Below are 22639 nucleotides of genomic sequence, written 5' to 3' on the forward strand. Positions count from 1 at the left end.
TAAAGCAGGAAATTTCGTTGGCCTCAGGGCATGTTTTCGCGCACAAGCTTGTTTTTCCAACTTTCTGTATAAAGAAAAAGAAATTGTCGCATCCATTTTATGTTTTAGAGTCGGCTAACATTCCCGTTATAGTTGGAAATGATCTGTTAACGAAAGCCAAAATAGAATTACACATGTGTAAAAATGGTTGGTGTTTTCAGAATGAAGAGAAACTAACAGGTTTCATTGAGCCACAAAGACATAACACTAACAAAGGGAGGTGCAATAAGAGGGCAAATATGCGAGCACCAGACATGGGGTCAGCCTTTTCTTCTGAAATGAAAGAAGGAGGGAAAAAGGTGTCTGGTAGCGTTGCAGAATCTCCACAGAGAGAGAGGAAGTTGAGGACCGATTGGGAAGAAAAGAAAAGAAATAACGGAGCTGATCATTTTTTACGGCCGCGTCGGCCAAAGACAAAACCTCCGGGGCCAGGGAACCACTAATAAAGGCTACTATTCTGGGGGGAGAAACATATCTTTATGCGGATAGCGGGAGCTCCCTCTCCTATGTGTCGCAAAAGGAAGCAGAAAGGTGGGAAGCCAAAGGTTGCAAATTCAGAAAGAACACTGTTTTTGTCTCTAGCCCAGGGGACAGCTATTTCTCATAAGAGCACTATTGTCGATGTTTTTATTAGGGGTATCCGTATAAGACAGAAGTTCCATCTCCTCCCCCTACTTATAAAAGACGCGATTGTGGGCAGAGATTTTCTCCAGAAAAGTAAAATTGTTCTTTATATTTCTCAGAATGGCTGGAATATTGACGATGGTTTACAGCCTGTTAGTGTTTTTGACTCTGAGAGGAAAGAAAAAGGGTCGCACTTGGATGACTCTTTGTATATTCAAGAAGGAAAGGACACCGTTATAGAACAGATGTTGTCTCGTGTCACTATTGATAAAGATACAAAAGAGAGGTTGAAAGGAATTTTAGAAAAACAGAGAGGCCTTTAGCCATAAACCGGGAGTTACACATCTGATAAAACATAGCATAAATGTTCGGAATCCAAAACCATTTTCATCTAAATTGAGGCCGCTCTCTTTAGAGAAGAGAAAAATAATGGAAGAGGTTCTGGACCAAATGGAAAAAGATGGGATCATTGAAAAGACGCTTCATTCTAAATATATCAGTGCTCCTATTTTACATCAAAAGAAAAATGGGGATTATAAGCTAATAATGGACTCGAGAGTTTTGAATTCAATGACTGAGGGTCAAAAATACAGTCTTCCTAGTATGACAGAAGCTCTATCTTATTTAGGAAATAAGCGTTATTTTATATCACTGGATATTATATTTGCTTTCTCACAAATTGAGTTTGATGAGCAGAGTAAGGAATTTACTACCTTTATTACGCATAAGGGCTTATTTAGGTTCACAAAAGGGTGCTACGGCATCAAGGATCTTCCGCATAGTCTGGCTAAACTCATGCAATTGATGCTTAAGGAACTTTATTTTACTAAAGTTATAGTATACTATGATGACATCCTATGTGGTGGGGAAACAAAAGAAGAACTTCTCGAAATTTTAGATGAGACATTAAAGAGAATTAAAGAGGCTGGGTTAACCCTAAATCCTGATAAGGCAGTATTTTTCGCTCAAGACATTGAATTTCTTGGCCATCGTATTAGGCCTGGGTATATTTCTTGTACTGAAGAAAAAATCAAAATGGCCAAACAGTTTCAGAGACCAAGAAATGTAAAACAAGTCCAAGCGCTTTTAGGCTTTTTCAATTTTTTTCATTTTCGGATCAAGGGGATTGCTGAAATTTTAGCGCCAATAACAGATCTTTTGAAGAAAGATAAACCGTTTATATGGGCTCAAGTTCATGAGGAAGCGTTAAATAAATTAAAGGAGGTTCTAGCAGAAGGCCCCATGCTTCTCCTACCTAAAATGGGGGATCCGTACCACATATTCGTAGATGGCTCTAGTATCGCGTCTGGGTACACTCTGTGTCAAAAAGATGACCAGGGGAAACTGGGGGTAGTGGCCTATGGGTCCAGGAAATTATCACCGGTACAGGCGAAGTACAGCGCAACACATCTCGAACTTTTGGCTATAGTATTAGCTTTAGAGAAGTTTGAAATTTTCTTGATGCATGCACCTGTCGTGTATGTGTACACTGACCACAAACCGATTTTGACTATTCTTAAGTCGAGTAAAATCTCTCCGATGTTAAGTCGCTGGGCTGCGAGAATTTCTCGATTTCCTGTGGTTTTGAAATTCTTGCCGGGAAAGATATGCCAGTTGATATGCTTTCTAGGTTAGAAGGAAATTATACAGAAGGGCCAGAACTTGAGGGTTCCGCTGAAGCAAATGATTTACTTCCTCTTGAATCGGAAAGTGACAAGGGCTTTCTGAAGGTAGAAGTAGAGGGCCAGAAGTTGATAGATATTCAAGATCTTCCTTCAAATGATTTATTTTTCATAGATGTTCAGAGGACTAAGGAGATAAAAACTCTGAAGAAGGAACTGAAGAGGAAGCGAAACGATGAAATTCCTCTGAGTGGTAGGTCGTGCTACATTACAGACAGGGAGAAGTTACAGTTTATGTCTGAGTTACCTTTTAATATTTTGGCTGTAAGTAAGGACGAACAAGTTGAGGAATTTCCTAATTCTTATGATTTACAAGATTTCGAAAAATGGAGACAACTACAAAGGGCTGACACGCTTCTTGGTAAATTGATAGATTTTAAATGCGGAGAGAAAAGAAATTTTTCCAGGCGACTTAAACAGACCTTGAGACAGCTCGATAGAGTTACCTTCTTTAATGAAGAGAATATTTTGATGAGGACTGTCAAAATTAAGGGAGAAGAAAAGGATGTAATATGGGTACCAGATAAACTGCGGGCCACAGTTTGTAAAGCAGCCCATATTGAGAAGGAGTCAGGGCATCCATCCTTCATAGAAACTTTAGATAGAATCAGAAATCGTTTTTTCTGGAAAGAAATGAAGAAAAATGTTAAAGATTTCACGAAGGCTTGCGTTCCGTGTAGCATTTTTAAGGAAAACATAAATACAAAGTTTGGATATATGGAGAGTTCCTTAGTAAAAGCACCCGGAGAAGTCCTGTATGCGGACAATCTAGGTCCAATCACAAAAACTAAAGTAGGAGGGTATCGATATTGTTTAGTATTAGCAGATGCTTTCACAAGGTTAGTGAAACTTTTCCCTCTTCGAAGGCTTACAGCAAAGATTATGGTTGAATGTATTCTGACCTTTTTCTCAGAATTTGGAACATATCAAAGGTTAGTGACGGATAATCACAGTATTTTCAATAGTGAAATTTGGAAAAAGGCCATGGAGAGCTTAGGGGCTAGATACAGCTTTATCAGTTCATATAGGGCGCGTGCTAACAAGGCTGAAAAGGCAATAAAGGACGTTAAGTGTCTTTTAGGCATATATAATGCAAAGCACGAGAACTGGAATCAGGATTTGAAATTAATTGAATTCGCTCTGAATTCAAAGAAATGTTCGAGCACTGGGTACTCTGCATTTTATTTACATTTTGGCTGGGAGCTTCGACATCCTTGGTTAGATTTAGAAACCAAGAAAGAAAGGGAAACAAGTTTGAATGTCGATCACCCGAAATATGTGGCTGAGTTGAGGAACAGGTTGGAGAAAGCTTACCAACGGGCGAACAAAATTCAGGAAGAGAAGCATAGAGCACATGGGAAGATTTATAATAAGGGAAGACTACCAAGTCCTTTTAAAGTAAGACAAGATATATGGCTGAGAGTCATTAGGATTTCCTCGCCTACTCAGAATATTAGCGCATCGTTGGCGAATCGATATTCTGGTCCGTGGCGTATACAGAGTCAGGTAGCCGCCAACACATTTTTGGTAAGGAACAAGTGGTCCGGGAGGACAGTAAAAACCAATGCAGATATGATGAAACCTGTTTTTAAAGCTCCCGACTTTGCTAAACACGTCGTCGAATTACAAGCTGAGTACGCGAAGGAAATCAGTCCGAACTAAATAAAGAGGAAAGATGGGGGGAGAGTAAAACTACCCACCGACCCTGTAGTTTGATTTTTTTTTTTTTTTTTTTTTTTTAAGTTGGATTTTGTAAAGAACAACCTCCCTTAGAGATGTTTTTATTTTAGCTAGTTCAAGCTTAGTTCGCTTCGACAAGAGTTCACGTCACGAGACGAGACCGTAAAGTTCAGAGCCTTAGTTTCTCTAAAGTACATTCAGACAGCATGTCTCGCCAGACTAGGTCAGTATACGTAGGTGCCAGACCTAACCCTGAAAACCCGTTAAAGCTTCAGTTATTATGTCACGTCGATGCACCGAAAAACAATAAAAGAAGAGCAAGGTTTGCTCAAGATGAAACTTCAAATTCCAAAAGAAGCCGAGTGGAAGCGGCCGAAATGACACTAATGGATATTCGGGACATGCAGTGCGAGCGGCTAAAAGAGAAGGGGCACCATTCTTTTGAGCATCTACCGGGTCCCTCAAGAACGCAACACGAGGAAGAGGATTTCTTAGACATTTTTACGGATGGAGGACTGGGAATTCCAAGGACTCCAGGGAAAAACATCAGGTTTCCGGAGAGAAAAGAAGGAGCATCCCAAATCAGGAGGAAGCTGCATCTTTAAGGATTGATTGTAAGTCAATAATTCTCTTTTTTTTTTTTAGGAAAGTGTTATTTGGTTCAAAATTGATTCGTGAACTGTAAGAGACTTTAGACTTTCGAGGCAGCCATAAGTCCTCGAGACAAATTATCAGTTCTGATTTTTTTGTGTGCTGTAAATAATTGTGCTGATTGTGTATTTTTGAAGTGAATTTTCCCTCAATGTGAACGAAAAAAAAAAAAAAAAAACTTCCGGACTTCAGACTTTTGGGCACTCATAAGTCCCAAATTCATATCTTATCAAAGTTTAAGTGAGTGTATGTGAAATTTGTGTTTGTGTTTCGAAAGTGATTTTTTCCCTTAATGTATTCGGGGGAAAAAGACTGGAAGAGACTATGAACTGAGAAAGTTAAGTGGAAAACAGTTTTTTTTTTTTTTAAAAGGTCGCGGTATATGCAATGAGCACTTTCAGGCCCATTGCTAGTTTTGAACATATATGCATATATTTAAAGGAAATCTAATATTCATATTATTTCTTGTTTATTAATACATATATAATTAGGTTAAAAAAAACCAGCGCTGGTAAAATTATTATAGATTGGTATTTTTGTCTATTAATCTTTATATAAATTTATATATTTCATGAGTGCATTTATGTATTGTTTAATGTACATATATATATGTTAATCTTTAAAGTTATTCTTTTCAGTTTAAAAAAAAAAAAATTCCAAGTAAGGCAAAAGTTTAGTAGCTAGCTAGCTCTTTTGGAAACATTGTTAAGCTCAGTGACAGTTTCTTCTCGTCGTAGCGGAGAGGGGGAAAGCTGTTAAATCGTATATAAGTAAGAAGGGAATGGGAGCGAGGAGGCAGATTTTGGATTCTTTTGATAGAGTCGAGACGGAATTTTTTAGCGGGAGGAGCTTTCGTGCTCCTTGGGTCTCTTTATTGCTTCGCGACTTTTCTTTTAAGTCAGAGCAGGGGTACAGCCGAAAGAGAGGGCTGTGTATAGGGTCAACCTTTAGACTTGTTAAGCGGAATACGAATCAGAATATTTGAGTTCTGGTTGTATGTCCATGGGTATGGTCTAAGGATAGGTTCGATTCCCGGTTAGGAATATTTAAGGAAATGAAATTTAGTAGGGATTTTTAGATCTATTGTGACAACGTTCCTTCCGAACGCTGTATGTTTTCAGAAATTTTCTTTATTTTGATCTTAGGGAAGGCTGTTGCTATGGCAACCGAGCCGGATGAGTAATATATACTTTTTTTTTTCGGTTAGTTGTTTCTGATAAGCCGATTAGAATTTTCACGGCTGATTCCTCACATAAGGGGATGGTAGGCTGTGGTTTGTTTTGATTTTTATTCCTACTACCGAGCCTGAATGAAGGTGCTTTATTCCTAAATGAAGGAATCTTCCATTTCCCTTTACCTTTTTAAAGTCTGTTAGCAGCTGATTTCCTTAAGGGTTGTCCAATAAAGGGCGATTCCTGAATTAGGGATTTAGGCCAGACTGTACTCAGAATGTTGGGTCTGTCTTTAGAGTATGTGAGGTTCATGATGGCTTGTACGAGGACGCATGTTCAGAACCTCTCTTAAGGAATTTTAGACAAATTTTAAGGAAGCTTCATGTTTGGAGCGAACTGTTATTTAAGGTTTTAAATAGGTGGGGACCTCTGGGTCTAGAGGTGTACCTGAACGATTTTTTTTTTTTATTAGAGAAATCATTTAATTAATCTCAGAGAACATTATTTTTTTGTTTTTGGTTTTTGAAATTTTGAATAAACTAGTCTACTTGGAAAAGTCTGATTGATATAAAATTCCCTGAACCTTGGGTATTGATATTAAGTTTATTGTTTACTAGTTCCCAAGACGATTAGTAAGCAAATTTATTTATATTATGTGAGTGTCTCACGAATTAATTTTCAGGTTTTGAAGCGTAGTATAAGATAGTAGAAGGAACATACTATATGATATACGTGTTATATAGGGCACATCACAAGGTGAACGCTCTACCACTGAGCCACCGCGCCCCCTCATTAATAATGGTTTTATTCTATAAGTATTACAAATCTTTATCCAGTTATAGACCACAACGTTTCTTGCTGAGATGTCATACAGAAGAAATATTTGTTTATTGGATAGGATCTGGTACCTATCCCATTTGCAACCAGTTAATGTATAATTAGTTTATATCATGAAAGTTTCAGAAAACATGTAAATATATAAATACACTTTTTTACACCTTATATTTACCTTCTTCTGCATTCTGCAACCATTCAATAAACTTCTTCATCTGATCTAGAAACATTAGTTTCCCCTTCACGGAATGGCCTTCATTATACCACTTCAGTATCACCTCTTCCGACAAAACATCAGCTGTTTAAAAAAATCAATACAATTATTTATACATACGAGAAATAAAGTAAATTAATTTGCTTAAAGAGCCGCATTATGTAATGTATGCTAAAACTGATTGATCATAATTGTTAGCGGTTAAGAAAAATCATAGACCTGGAGATACTTTGGGGGGGGGGGGGGAGAGAACACAAAACTAAAGGACATGATAACATTACACAATTATTGACACGATTATGCAAGATAAATTAAAATTATGTATTGCTCGTGCTAACAATTTCCAGGATTCCCAGGACATCCTATAAGTGAGTCTTAGTTGATTTTAAAAAAATGCTAGATTGTATGTTAAAAACTAAAATTACCTTATGAGTTCCATGCAAAATAACAGAATACAAGCGAGTGAATTAGGTAAATACATCTGCATAATTCTGTATTTCTACTTTATGGTTTCTAAGCACAGGAAAATAATAAAATCCAATACGGTGCGTATATGTTGGCTATGAAGTGAGAAATTAATTGTAATAACTTTGGATTAGAGAACTAATTGCAGGACAAATACAAAATACAACTGGAGGGGAAAAAAAAAAAAATCACGAACTTTGTAAGATTTCATCAACCGACAGTTTTCAATAATGCACGGAGTACTTCTCTCTGAGTCAAAGAAAACCATTAAAACTTGTCTACTCGTGCCCCTTCATTTTTGCATATTTAAGTTAAGAAATCGTCTTGGGGATCACTTTTTGATGTTTCTACACGCACGATTTTGTTTAAAACCTACTCCCTCCCCACATCTTTCTGAAAAGCCTTGTGTTCTTCGCCGTAAACAGATGAATACGAACAATCTTTCACCAACTGAGATTTGTTCCAAAACAACGCATTCAAACTAAGTACGGTTGCAAGAATATGCCTATTTAAAGAAAGGTAGTGGTCACATTTTTTGAACAAGACTGTACATTTCTATCACGTTAATTTGGATCTCATTGAGTTCACAGGAAAGGTTACACCAAATGTCCTTTTTAACTTCTAGTGGAACACCACCTAAAACCAATTTAGGTCCTTTAAACAAAATTTATGAAAATCGCGAGATCTTCATAGGGAGGAATACTGACGTGTCATTATCATGTGACATTTAAATTTTGTTCAATGTTCGTATGTTTTCTTGGCTTTATAAACTGAGGGTTGCCTACCTATTCTTTCACGTCCAAGTCAATAGATGTTTGTAACAGCTGTCAGTGATTCAGCCCATTCAATTCTTCTCTGGTTAACAAGCATTGTATTTGTCACATCAATTTTGTTACAACTTTGCGAATTATGCTGTGTTACACAATAAGCACTCAACGATTTTCATAATTTTATCTCACTCATGCCTTGACACTTAGATAAAAGGATTACGTCAAATTGTTAATATAAAGACCGCTCCACAATAAGGTAGTCTCTTATACTGCACAAGTCACCGATCCATGACAATCACAATCCTTGCTGCGGTAGTCAACCTACATTGCTCCATCTTCCATGGACGATGGATTCAGCTAAAATGTGTTGTTTTGGGGCAAGCTGAATAAAGCTGAAAACAAGATCGGCCACCACTTATCTTCACTTCTTTCGGAGAAAACATGGGCGCAAATCCGTCAAATAGAAATAAATGTCATCCTGCCATTCATGTAGTTCCTGAAACTGTCGCGAGATAGCACCAGCCAGTTTCTGGTCGCCACCAAAATTAGGTTTTGGAAAGATACAGAACACATGTGATGTTTCTTAAGATTACAATTCTTGAGACTAAATGAATTTAACCTCGGGTTGGACAGTTGCAGAATGATACATAATATTACTAACAAATAAATTTACAAGAAAACATTCACATCAGAATAACTACGAAAATTCACAATTAACGCCAGTAAATAAAGCATGAGAAATATATATTCACATTAAACATACATATAAGAAACGTTATCATGAAAAACGTAATTTTATTTAATTTCCTGGTCTTCAACATGATGTCTGCTGTGAGAAGTTCGGAACGTCAATTTCGTTGTTGGACCATATAACCAAGTATTTTTAGTTAATAGGTTCGTAGGCTAGTCTCAATAGGGCAAATGGTAATTATCCAGTTAGGTGAAGGTACGCATTATCACAGAATTAGTTGTTAAGTTTTATATATATACCTTATATATATATGTAGTCTTCATAAATAAATAACTTATATTTTATTCCCATAAGCTAAACAATCAGTACATAAGCTTTCATTTTCGTATCTATTGGATTGGCTACTTTTAACTCTTCAAATTTTATTAGCTTCTTCCCTTAGCCCTTTATTTGAATATATACGGGGTAGACAATTTATCTTGATATACCCTTGTAACTTCTGAACTAATGGACAGGAAATGCTTAAATTTTGAATCTTGCAAATATCGACAAAAGGGCACTGCTTGATATACTGGGATAAAACAGTGTTTCCTACATAACAAAATTGTAGTATTCAAATATGTCAGGTTATTACATATTTCAATTCTAATGTTACATTTACTATTCAGTGTTGCAAACTAAGGACACTACAGTATCACGAATACCGAAAAACTACCACATTTGGAGGGCTCTACAACAGTAATACCGCAAGTGAGACGGACGGGGAAAATGCACTTCTAAAGTACCTTTCTGTTAAATAATACCGCCATATAGAACGTTTTTCTCAGTATAAACCAAGTTAAACGGAATCGAATATCTGACTCTCTTAAAGGACTTTATTTTGAAAAAGTGCTAATTAACACACACAATTACGTACAAGTTTCCAATAAACAGAAATCACAAGGCCGTTTACAGCAATTTATATCTCAGAACATTCGGAGATAAATGGCAAAATTTGATAATTTGTGGGAACTTTTGATTTACTTTGCTACCATAACATTTCAACAATATTTTACGGTAGGTGTAATTTTCAACAAGTTCTCGGAATTACACAATTAGAAACTTTACCAGTATTTATCATATCTTCAGAATGGACTGAGATATTGAGTTGCTGCCAACGGATAATTATCTAAGCAATTGTTTCAAAGTCAAATTTTCAAATCCTTTGTTAACTGTCTGTATTCATTCGAAATCGGTCATATCGTGACTACCGTATTACGACAATAAAATACTTTGAATGTGCATTGCCCCGTCTGTTTCATTTGCGTATTACTGCTATACAGGCTACCAACATTTGAATGTTCTGATATATAGCGTCATTAGTTTACAACACTGAACAATAAATGTAGCATTGAAGATTTCATTTAACATCTAAATTTGGAATGTGTAATAACCTAACGCAGTGTAATGTGAAAAAATAAGACTGTTGGGTTGGCAACACTTGTGGTTTCAAAGGATATGCCAAACGATATCCCCTGCCGATATTTGCATGGTACAAAATAAATTGTCCACTTGTATTTAATTTTTTGTACTTTTATTCCATTATTACCACCATCACGTTTCATAAGCATACTTATACTTAATATTTACTTCAGAGATGATTGAGGAAATTTAACAAAAAACTTCCTTCACAGATACGATTTTCGAATAAACATCTTTCGGTTTTAGGTTTCAACTACAGTAGAATTTTGAAGATTAGGAATGGAATTATTTTTTGATTAAAACATAACGAGACATCGTGGGTTTATCACTGGGGGGTCCTAATACGACTTAGTGCTTCACTGTATTAATGCTAGTCAATTTATCATAAACGTAAAATATACGGAAATATATTTATATTCAAATTTTATTATCAGTTTTCTCCACAATAATGGAAAATTATCTTCTCTGGATAATCCTGGTAGATACTATTTCTGGTTTTGAAAATCTTTCACCACACTGATTTGAAGTTCATAATGCTTTATTTTAAGATCCAAAATAGTACAGTTGGACCGGACCGGAAAATTGAGTGAGTTATATCCTTCCAAGTTACTTCAAATCAACTAACAAGCAAATACCAACACAACTTAAAACCACCAATACAATGAATAAAATTAATAATTACAACATGCATACATACAGAAGTGTAGTAATAAAGTGGTGCATTACAATACTGCGAATCTATCAACAGCGTGCATCGATTAAATCTAACTGATTTTAAAATTGGTAGGAGGTGGGAATAAGCGCATTTAGTAGCATTTTTTAAATCTTGTTACTTGACGTTGCACGTTACGTTACAATAACTTAAAATCTACATAATCATCTACATTTGTAGTTAACTGTTAAGAATCACTATTAAACTCATTGAATGCAGCAAGCAAAATAGGCTTCAAATATTGAACAGAAAAATTAAGTTGATGAGGAACGGTTTGGGCTTAAGGTAGGTATGGGTACAAGGCTTTTGAATTATGGGCGTGGAAAAAATGGACAAAATTAACGGGTTGGACGGAAAATGAATGAGAAGTGTTAGGAATAGCAGTTAAATAAAATACAATTTTAGATGTAATAATGAAGAGACACAAAAAGAGAGAAGGAACTGTATTTATAAGAAACATGATAGAAGTATGGCAAAAGGAAAAACCGAAAGAGGTTACAATTGTGAATAGTATTAAAACATTAAACTGGTTAGGTGAGGACCGTAGTGCATCGAACTTTATCAGTTTGCGGCAAAGATTGTAGTTATTTTCATTATCATTTGTCATTAGCAATACTTTAACAGGTCCATATACACAAAACAATTTTAGGTACTTATAATAGTACTTACTCCTATAAAACAGCAAAATAATCTTCTGAAAGACTTTCATAAAATTCATATTTCCATAACAATACTCTTGTATCTTCAGCATAAGCGCTAACTCAGATCGGGCATTCTTAGTGAAGGCTTCGAACAGCGAAGTGTACTGCTTCAAATGTTTAAGAGCCTGATCAGCAACAAGCTCTTCTTTCTTATTCCACTCGACCATTGACATAACAGTAGTCCAAATCTGTATGGAAAATAAAGCATTTAACATGAAAAACGATTCTACATCTATTTTTTAAAGATTAGATGTTTGGATATAATACACTAACTTGTCACTTGCTAATTAAAGTGTCAATAAGATTAGTAACATGGGAGCTTTTTCTTAAGTAACTGCAATCGACCGTTTAATAAACATATTTAAAGAAATGAACCTAATATTATATCAAGGTTCGTGCCAAAGTATGTATTTGTCCTCGAATTTTTCGAGTGTTCTTAAAAATCATGTCAACTTTTTTTTCTTTTGCAAAAGTAAATTCTCAAATTCTGACGGTATGCCAACATATACAGGAATATTAACAACCATGCAATTTCAAATGCATTCATGAATAATCCTTGTACTTCATGAATAATCCAACCATTCAAGCTCTTTCCTGGAGCATTGTTTACAAAATATAATAACCAAAAGAATTGCGAAATGGACTCACCGGGAAAAGAACAGTGTGATCTGTCCAATCAATAGATTCACTGAAATTCTCATACACAGTCTATTCAATAAGTTCCGGGCAATCTCGAAATAATATGCTTAACGATGTCACAAAAAATGTATTATTACCACGTTAATTTTTTTACATTTTTTCCTCGCCACATACTGGTGAGACTGGGTCGCACAGGCTCTAGAACGCTCTATGATAGTTTAATAGAATGCTGTTCAGCACCGTTGTCACATCCGCTTGAATAGTTGGAAAGTCCTCAAAACACTTCCCCTTAAGGGTATATCTGAGCTTAGGGGAAAGCATGAAGTCCAATGTGGCCAAATCAGGCGATTATGGGGATTTTCAAGGACTGTGGCTATTTTTTAAAACCCAAAAACCGACGCAAAAGAAAACTGAGGCGGGGCGACGCATTTTCTTGTGCGTCAATTTTATTTCTTTATAATACTTTATTCCTTTATAATTATATATATATATATATATATATATATATATATATATATATATATATATATATATATATATATATATATATATATATATATATATATATATATATATATAAAAGTGAAATGCAAATATTCAAACAATTTTTTATTTATTTTACAAGTCATAGTTGCCTTTTATACGAATAAACTGAAATCACATGCTGCTTATCAATATTGATTTTTTTTTTTTTTGAGAAAGTACAAGGGATGGACAAAAATATGGAAACACTTAGTATAAAAGAGGTAGCCATTTCAAACAAGATTTGAGTGTCAATAGTAGGTGTAACTGGTCACCGCACATCCTGTGAGGCATACAACCTGGCCAATCGAACAGATTGGCCTGCCGTTCAGTTACCGATCCGTGCAGGTTATCGTGAATCATGTGAGCTGACAAGAGTTTCAGAGGGCAAATTGTGAGTGCGCATATGGTGGGAGCTTCCGTGACGAAAGTACCGGAAATGTTTGGTGTATCAAGAGGCAGTCTCGAAGATCACGACTCCTACGAGTGTTCCGGAAAACCCGCATCAGCGAAGCACCAACGTGGACGCAAGTGTGTTTTGCGTGACAGACAGACGCACATTGGGTAGGATCGTGACCAAGCGGAAGATCACGGAGCTAAAAGTCACAACTGAGCTGAATACAGTGCTTACAAAGTGTTAGTGTCCAAACAGTCAGAAGGGAACTCCACAGGCAGAGTATTTATGGCAGATCTGCAATTCGCAAACCACCTGAGACTGTTGACCATGCTGCTATACGGAGACAGTGGTGCAACGCCCATAACTGGACAATGGAGCAGTGGAAGATGTCATCTCGTAGGATAAATTTTCCTTACATTGTTCCCAACTACTGGCCGAGTTTACGTGTGGAGAACGCCACCACAAGCGTACGATACAGACTTTGTTACCAAAAATTAAGCATGACAGTGGTTCAGTGATGATTTGGGCAGCCATATCCTGGTATTCTGCTGTGGAGACATGGACATGTCACTGCCAAGGATTACGAAACCATTTTGAGTGACCAGCTGCATTCCATGGTGCAAACTTTGTTCCCTGATAGTAATGTAGTGTTTGAAGATGACAGAGCCCCTCTTCATACACCTCACATTGTCCAGGACTGGTTTGAGCACGAATATGAAATGTCACATCTGCCATGGCCTCCACAATCGCCAGACCTCAATATCATTGAGCCCTTGTGGTCAGTTTTGGAAACAAAGATGACAGCCCGCTACTCACCACCATTGTCTCTAGCTGCTTTGGCGGAAGAATGGTACAAAGCTCCTTTAACAATACATGACCCGTATTACTTCATTCCCCGTCGACTGCAGGTCGTTCTGCGTGCCAAAAGTGGTTCTAGTCGATATCAATAAAGGTAAGATGCAATTTTTCAGGTGTTTCCAATGTTTGTCCATCCCCTGTATATAATATGAAGCTATACAAGTACACAGTGCAATAGCAACAAAGCATGATTAAAAAATGAATCTAGTCATCTGTAACTCTCAACAAATTTTAGGTGATCCTCAAAATTTTCTTATCAAGTATTTTAGAATTCAACAGCCAACTGAGCAGAGAAGAATCTAGTTGAAGCAGATGATAAATATGGTCGTCTGAGTACGGAGGACCAACCAAGAGATGGCAATGTTATTCACCGATTTCTGGATTGCAAGGGCATTATTCTTTCTGATTATTTAACCTACGGCATAGTATGCCTGATACATATTACAAGGGTCTGTCTGCTAGAGAAACTTCGAGATATCCTGAAGGTAAAGCACCGTAATACGCCGGTGTTCGCCTCTTACGGCCAATGCTTCCACCCACAATCCTGGAAACTATGAACCTTGTACAAATTCTAGGCTGACTATTACTGCATTCGCCATATTCTCACTACCTCACGTCACCAGACTTCTTATTTCCCAAAAAGGAAGCAGTCGTTGAAAGGAAAGAGCTTTTCGTCAGATGTGAAAGCCATTTCCGAAGAGAAATGCTGGTTTTCTAGTCATTCTGGCACGTTTTACAAAGGACTGTGGAAGCTGAAAGACTAGTTGCATTAGTGTGTTACTTTGTACGATTACTGTTTGGAGAAAGACCAATAGTGTGTGTGAATTTCATCCTTTTACCTCAATTTCTTTGCAGTAGTTGCAAAAACTTATTGTCCAATCTATTGACAAACTCTCGTATAAAGTCGAGATTTGGTTTTCTCCCTACACCCATCACACGCCTTCAAGATAAGGATGCTCTGGAGGGATATTTACTTTTAATTCATGAAACAACAGCTGCGTTGGAAAAAAACCCACGTATAGAATATTTTGTGCACAAATTCTAATGTACTGCAAAGTGAAATATTCTGTTTTCGACGTTGAGGAAGATTGAACCCCCATTGACTTAGTTCATTTCAAGTATAATTGATCCTAGAACTCCCGTTGACGCCGAAAGGAGCATTTCCAAATATAAGAGTGTGCTAGTGGATAACAGGGTTCATTCACCAAACAGAACTTGCGCATGTTGAGTTACCTACTGCAATATTGAAAAGAGATGAGTTAAATTTTGTCATGACTACAAAACTCCCGTGTTAGTTACTTGTGTCACAGCTTATACATATCGTAATGCAAATGAGATAATTAGCTATTTACAAAATTAATAATTAGTTTTCAATGTCATTATTTAAATCAGGTAATATATATTTATTTATTTTACCGAAAACAAATTATCACTGAACTGCCACTGAAAGAAACCTTTGAAAATGAATAAGGAATCATACTTAAAACCTAATAGTTTTTTCACAAAGAAGTCAATGTTTAGCGATTTTTTGTAAATGTCTGGGTTAATTTACTGGAATTTTAGTGTTAGTTTTTTTTATACAGCTTTACGTCAAAAAGGTCCGGGCCCTGATTATTGCTTTTGAGTTGTTTTACTTATTATAGAATATTCCACTTGGAACGATGTGTGTGTGTGTGTGTGTGTGTTGTTACGGACAGGTCCGGTACGTAAGATAACATATTTTGATGACCACACATGCACATTTATGCTATTTGTACATTTAGGCTCTTAAGATATAAGCAGGGACGCCATCAATTATAGTTGTGTTTTTGAGAATACACGACGATGAAAAGATAAGTATTAAGGAAATATAAAGTTTTAAAGGAACAAAAATAGTTTAATTTCTTGCAGTAATTATCGAAGTAGGTTTTGGTGGGTGCTAAAGTTAGTTTTATCGAACTGGGAACCTTATCTTTAATTGTGTACATAGGTTACAAACTTTTTAGCAAATATTGAAAGTACTGCTATACACCCTATTTCAAAAAGAATATACGTATTTCGAATGCATATATTTATTAAACTTTACGACACACGAATATGAAATTTTACACACATATTTACGAACCTCTCAAGTTCAACTTACAGATGTTTAATATGTCCTCCATCAGCGACACACAATATCACATCGGTACTCAAATTCCTCCCATACGTGGGCAAGCATGTCCTGCGTCACTGATGTTATGGCAGTACGGATCCGGTTCTTCAACTTTTCCAGGTTCTGTGGGAGTAGTGGTACATAAATGTTGTCTTTAACGAAACCCCACAGGAAGAAGTCACAGGGTTATAAATCCGGTGACCGTGGAGGCCAGCTGAAACATGCTAAGTCGCAAGCTCCTTGACGACCAATCCAACGGTTCGGTAGAGTTTAATTCAGATATTCACGCACTTGGCGACTCCAGTGAGGGGGTGCCCCGTCTTGTTGAAAAAGGAAGTTGTCTTCGTGCAAACTTGGAAACAACCAGTTTTGCAACATAGCGAGATACTGCTGACTGTTAACCGTGTTTCCATTAAAGAAGAATGGGTCGTAAACAGATGATCAGGATATCGCACAAAACACATTGACTTTGGGCGAATCTCGTACATGTTCATTGACTGCATGTGGGTTCTGTAGGCCCCAAATTCCAACATTTTGTTTGTTTACCTTACCACTAACACGGAAAGTCGCTTCATCACTGAACACGATGCGTTGTGCAAAAGTGTAATCATTGTCAATAACATCCAGAATCTCGTTACAAAATGCCACACGTTTGCGTGTCATCACGACGCAGAGCTTGTAAGTTTTTAAGTTTTTTTTACGTCCCACGGTTATGCCGGTTAGGCTAAAGGAGACGGTGATGATGAGAGATGAGTGAAATGGTGGAATGAAGAAAGTGGGAGGAAACGGGAGAACCCCGAAAAAATCCGCGAGCACGGTGTTTGTCCACCACAAGGTTCACTTGGCGGGGGCTGGGATCGAACCCGGGACCCCAAGCACCAGAGATGAACGCTCTACCACTGAGCCACCGCGCTCCCCCAGCAGAGCTTGTAACAGCTGTAGCTTGTACGGCTTCATAACCAACCGACGTCTCAAAACACGCCAAATTTTTGTTGTCGGCACTTGTAACTCCTGACTGGCACGACGAGTTGATTTTGAAGGACTTACGTTGGAAAGCAGTTTGAATTCGTGCAACATTTTCTTCAGGAACACGAGGGCGGCCAGGACTCTTTCCTTTACATACACATCCTGTATCTACAAACTGTCTATACCATCTGCGGATGTTCCACCCATTCGGAGGATCAATTTGGTACCTCAACCTGAAACGTCTTTGCACTGTAATCACGGAATTGCACTTTGCAAACTCGAGAACACAAAATGATTTCTGCTGCGGAGTAGCCGTTTTAAACATTTGACGGTCACCAAGCAAAACAGAGACAACTGACATCTAGCGGCTATTAATGTAAACTAGACTATGTATTCGTTTCTCCAATAGCCGAGCCGAGGCGCAGCGATCGATAGTTTGGACAAAATAATTCTTCATAATACGTATATTCTTTTTGAAACATGGTGTATAGTACATTTTTTCTCCCCGCCAAACAACTTACTATCATTCCGAAATTAGTATCTATTATGCCACAAGAGTTAATTCTCCACATCTGTGTATTAAGTACAACTGGCAATTTACTATCACCCATTGTCTCTGAGTACATGAAAATAGAGACATGATTTGACACGCTATACAATACACAATTTTTATTATAGCTATACACTAATATTTCTAGTTAATGAAGTTAGTTTCTTTGTAAAATTAAAATTCCCTTCATAGAAGTAGTCATCCTTATCTTTAGAATTCAACATGGCCTTAAATCAAGACTCTCTTACCATATAAAAATTTGATAAATACACACGATATTCTGCACATAACGTAAAACATTTTCATAGCTATTAACCTCTTCTTATCAACACTTTCCACTCTATGCTAACAGTTAGTTAACCAAAATTAGGGATGTGAAATGTCTTCAAAGTTATCAGAACCCTTTAAGGTTTATTAAGTGTGTACACTGAACTGATTTACTATGTACGTAATTACTTACCAATGTAACAACTTCTTGTTCAGGAAGAGCATTTTTCGTGGAGGTTTCCCGAATTTCAGAGACTATTTCTTTGACGGGACGACCCTCTTGCAACAGTTCTTCCAGTTGCTTCTGCAGATCACGTTTAGCTTCTTGGCTGGCCTGTAATCCATAAAAGTTTTCAAAAACTTGGTACAAATGATATCCACTAGTATGATAGAACAAATAAATGGCATTTTGAAAATTAAATAAATGGAATTATGTCAGTTACGCCTTCTACCCCATGAGAGGATAACAGGTGCACTTAGAAACTGGAAAAGTGGACAACTAAGAGAACGAACAAACATGATGTCCACCATAAGCATGGCGTAAGATTTCTTGCACCAAAAAGGGAGACCTTCGCTACTAAGCTACTATGTCCCCCGTAGAAATAATGATAAAGAGAACCATCCAGAAAAATACATGGACACTGTACTTCCATCACAAAGCCCACACAGATTGCATCGTAGGTTTGAAACAACCTACGCATGAAATATGTGCCTGGCTTCCAATCAACTTGGCCTTCGAAGTAGTTTTCGACCTTTTCTAAGGAAGACAAAGGAATTTCGAGGTTTGGAGAATAGATTTCACAGGGTAATTTGTATTCTTAGGATCTCTGTTAACGGGAGACGCGAATGCTGGGGTCCGTCTGTGGAAAGTAGACTACATTCGCCATATTACAATCGTAATCCTAGATTTATCAAAACAAAACTATCAAATGACAAAGTAACAGAATTCAAATCCACGTATTTGTGATACAACTGATTAAAAGGGTGGCAGCTCAAATGTGTTAAGCACTTGCAAATCAAGAACAGACAAGAAGGAAAAAAAATACAGATATGAAATCTACACATTCGTTGATACAACTCCCATCTTCAAATTAAGAACTTGTGAGAAGCGTTCATCTCAAATGCATTTAATTGACTTTTTTTCTTTCTCTCCCCCCTTTTTTTTTTACAATAATTTGTTAAGCATTTCTCGATTTACCTATGAATCTATTAATTATTTCGAAGTAAATCATATCGTCATCGGTATCATTTCATACAAAATCCACGTAACATTAAATTACCGTACAAAAAAGTTGTTTAATTACCAGAATTAATCGATTTATCATCACAAGATGACGCTCCAAAAGTTCCTTCAGATGATACGACAGATTCATTGATTATTAGCTTTTTCTTCATTGAAATGTGCAAGATGCGTTTGCTCTTAAACCTGGATATTAGAATAGCATTACGTGACTTCGAAATGAAAAATGACATTTTTTGAGTTTTACGTCCCATGCTTATGCCGGCTAGGCTAAAGGAAACGGTGATGAGAAATGAATGAAATGGTGGAATGAAGAAAGTGGGAGAACCTCGAAGAAACCCACGCACGCGGTGTTTGTCCACCACAAAGTTTACTTGGCGGGAGCAGGGTTTGAACCCGGGATCCTATGCACCAGAGGTGAACGCTCTGCCACTGAGCCACCGCGGCTCCCTACGTGCCTTCGAGTTACATTTGACTTTTGAACAATGTTTTGCATTTTATCACAATTATTTGGATGTTTGCTGAAAAAATTTAGATTATTTCTTACATCTGCATTACGATTGGGAAATCCGAGGAACCGAGTATTTAGTTATGCACTGTAACTTATATCCCATATTCCCAAACCAAATTCATTAATGCAATCAGGAACTGGACGTATAAATTAAAAATTAGCAACTATATATATATATATATACACTGCTCCACAAAACTTAAGCAACCCGAGAGAACGTAGTATAAGCGACGTGTGGGGCCCACTCAACACTGGTTAGTGGCATGCACATACACAGAGACGCGTCAGAGACACACAGGCAAGGCGAACACACGTTCTATTGCATAAGCAACACCGTTTCAAGCGCGGTGAACAAATTATGCCATGAGGCGTACACCACAGCCTAGTAGTGTCCGAGGCTCCAAGCATTGTGTTAGTGGTTCTTGTGTGGGGCACACCTTGCAATGACTGATAGACGACATTTGAGTGACTTTGACCGCGGGCGAATAATTGGGCGGTTGGAATTGGGTCGATCGCAAGTGGAAGTGGCGCAGGAATTCAACGTGAACAAAAGCGTTGTGTCAAGGCTGTGGAGTCGCTTCCAAAATGGAGATGAAGTCAGTAGACGTCATGGAGGAGGCCGTCCGAAGAAGACGTCGGCCGTCGATGACGCATTTCTCACAATTTCTGCCAAACGTAACCGGCAAGAGTCACGCTCTCAACTGGCCAATGAGTTGTTTCAGGCTACACAACAACGCGTGAGTCGTGAAACTGTTCGTCGTCGGCTCAACAGAGCAGGACTCTATGCAGGAAGGCCTGTGCTGTGTGCGCCATTGAAAGTGGAGCACAAACGTGCGCGTTACACATGGTGTCAGGAACATGTTGCATGGGGGAACACCAGTGGGCGCGTGTCATGTTCTCCGATGAGTCGAGATTCAGTTTGTCGTATGATTCTGGTCGGACTTTAGTGTGGAGAGAGCCAGGAACACGCTATCATTCAAACTTCATTGCTGAACGGCCTTCCTATGGCGGTGGTTCCATTATGGTGTGGGGTGGAATTATGCTGAATGGGAAAATGGACCTCCATATTGTGCAACATGGCACTTTAACAGCACAACGGTACCGGGATGAAATTCTGAATGCACATGTGCGCAATTTCCGCGGAGCATTTGGCCCAGACTTCCTGTTCATGGATGACAATGCCCGCCCACACCGTGCACATCTTGTTTCCGACTATTTGGAGAGCGAAGACATTACGCGTATTGCATAGCCTGCATATTCGCTGGACTTGAATCCCATCAAGCATGTGTTGGATGCTCTTGGACGGCGAATAGTGCAGTACAGTCCACCACCAGGCACTCTCCCTGACCTGGGAGCAGCTCTCCTGGAGGAGTGGCAACATCTGCCACAAGACTTGATCAACACTCTGATTTGCAGCATGGAGGCCAGATGTCGTGCCTATAGCTGTTCGTGGTGGTCACATACGAGCATGGAGGCCATATTGACTGAATATGCCCTCGCACAATCCAGCTTCACATGTTGAGGTATTGTTGTGCTGAACTTTTTGGTTACTCTGTACATCCTAACTGTATTGTTCGTCTTCACTTGTGTTGCATTGTGCATCTAGACCGTCGGTTTCTTCATTATACTTGGTGCAGTGATGGTGTCGTTTTATTTTCTGCCACTTTCTTCGAGTTGCTTAAGTTTTGTGGAGCAGTGTATATATATATATATATATATATATATATATATATATATATATATATATATATATATATATATATATATATATATATATATATATATATATATATCGGGTGTTGCAAAATAAGTGTTACAACTCTTGGGAGATGACTCCTGCCACTGAGACAAAAAAGTTCTCTTGAACTTTCGGCTATCGGACATACTTTCAGATCTACAAGGTGTCGAAAGCGCGGGAAATTGCCTTCGGACGCCAATAGTTCAGAAACTATCCAACGTAAAGAGGGTGGGTAAAAACTTCACTGAGGAAGCCATACCTGCTGTACTGAATTGTGCATGTTTCACAATCCTACCATGCACGCGCAAGGGATTTCCCGAAGGAACGTAGGAAAAAAAAAATGAAATCTGTGAGTTTTACGTCCCACGGTTATGCCGGTTAGGCTAAAGGAGACGGTGATTATGAGAAATGAATGAAATGGTGGAATGAAGAAAGTGGGAGGAAACGGGAGAACCCCGAGAAAACCCACGCACACGGCGTTTGTCCACCACAAAGTTCACTTGGCGGGAGCAGGGTTTGAACCCGGGACCCCATACACCAGAGGTGAACGCTCTACCACTGAGCCACCGCGGCCCCCAGGAACGTAGGGAGTCCCGGATTAACTGCCAAATGAAAATTGGTCTAAATGGATATGAACTGATAGGGTTTCTACCAGATAACAATAATTAGTTTGTATTAAGTCGATATCTGGAACAAATACAAAATGACGGACACCTTCATGCCCGTTGTGTGTGGTTGCATAATCGCCACATACGGATGCTAGCCAACAGTGACGTTCTGAGTATTAAATGTGGATTTGTACTCAAATGCTCTAGAAAGACATCTGGAGTGTCGGTAGAGCACAACAGATGAAGTAGGGTGATTCACATGTGTGAGAACAAGTAAAGAAAAATGTCCAGAAATGCACTCATACTCAGTAAACGTGAGTTCAAAGCGTCGGAAATGTAAGGAACAGCATCAAGGACATGAAAGCTATTGCCAATTCACCAATAATATTCCCTCAAACTAATGCAATATGTGAACGGTTGCATACCCATAAGGATGCAACAACTGAGGACGAGTTTAAATTGTGCAAGGGGACTCACAAAGAAATTGGGGAAACTAAAGGAATGTCACTAGTG

At 38.0% G+C, this 22639-nt stretch overlaps 1 protein-coding gene across 2 annotated transcripts in view; it reads right to left on the reverse strand.

Annotated features, from left to right (window-relative positions):
- kra (basic leucine zipper and W2 domain-containing protein kra) overlaps positions 1 to 22639 on the reverse strand; it is a 60616-nt gene that overhangs the window by 9918 nt on the left and 28059 nt on the right. For both annotated transcript variants that reach the window (XM_081736039.1, XM_081736040.1), the window contains exons 8-10: positions 18223 to 18363; positions 11665 to 11884; positions 6858 to 6980 (exon numbers count right to left, since the gene is read on the reverse strand). In XM_081736039.1, the coding sequence (XP_081592165.1) occupies positions 6858 to 6980; positions 11665 to 11884; positions 18223 to 18363 (484 nt within the window). The remainder of the gene's footprint in view (positions 1 to 6857; positions 6981 to 11664; positions 11885 to 18222; positions 18364 to 22639) is intronic.

The sequence above is a fragment of the Thermobia domestica genome, chromosome 13, assembly GCF_964235325.1.
Source record: "Thermobia domestica chromosome 13, izTheDome1.hap1.1, whole genome shotgun sequence".
NCBI lineage: Eukaryota > Metazoa > Arthropoda > Insecta > Zygentoma > Lepismatidae > Thermobia > Thermobia domestica.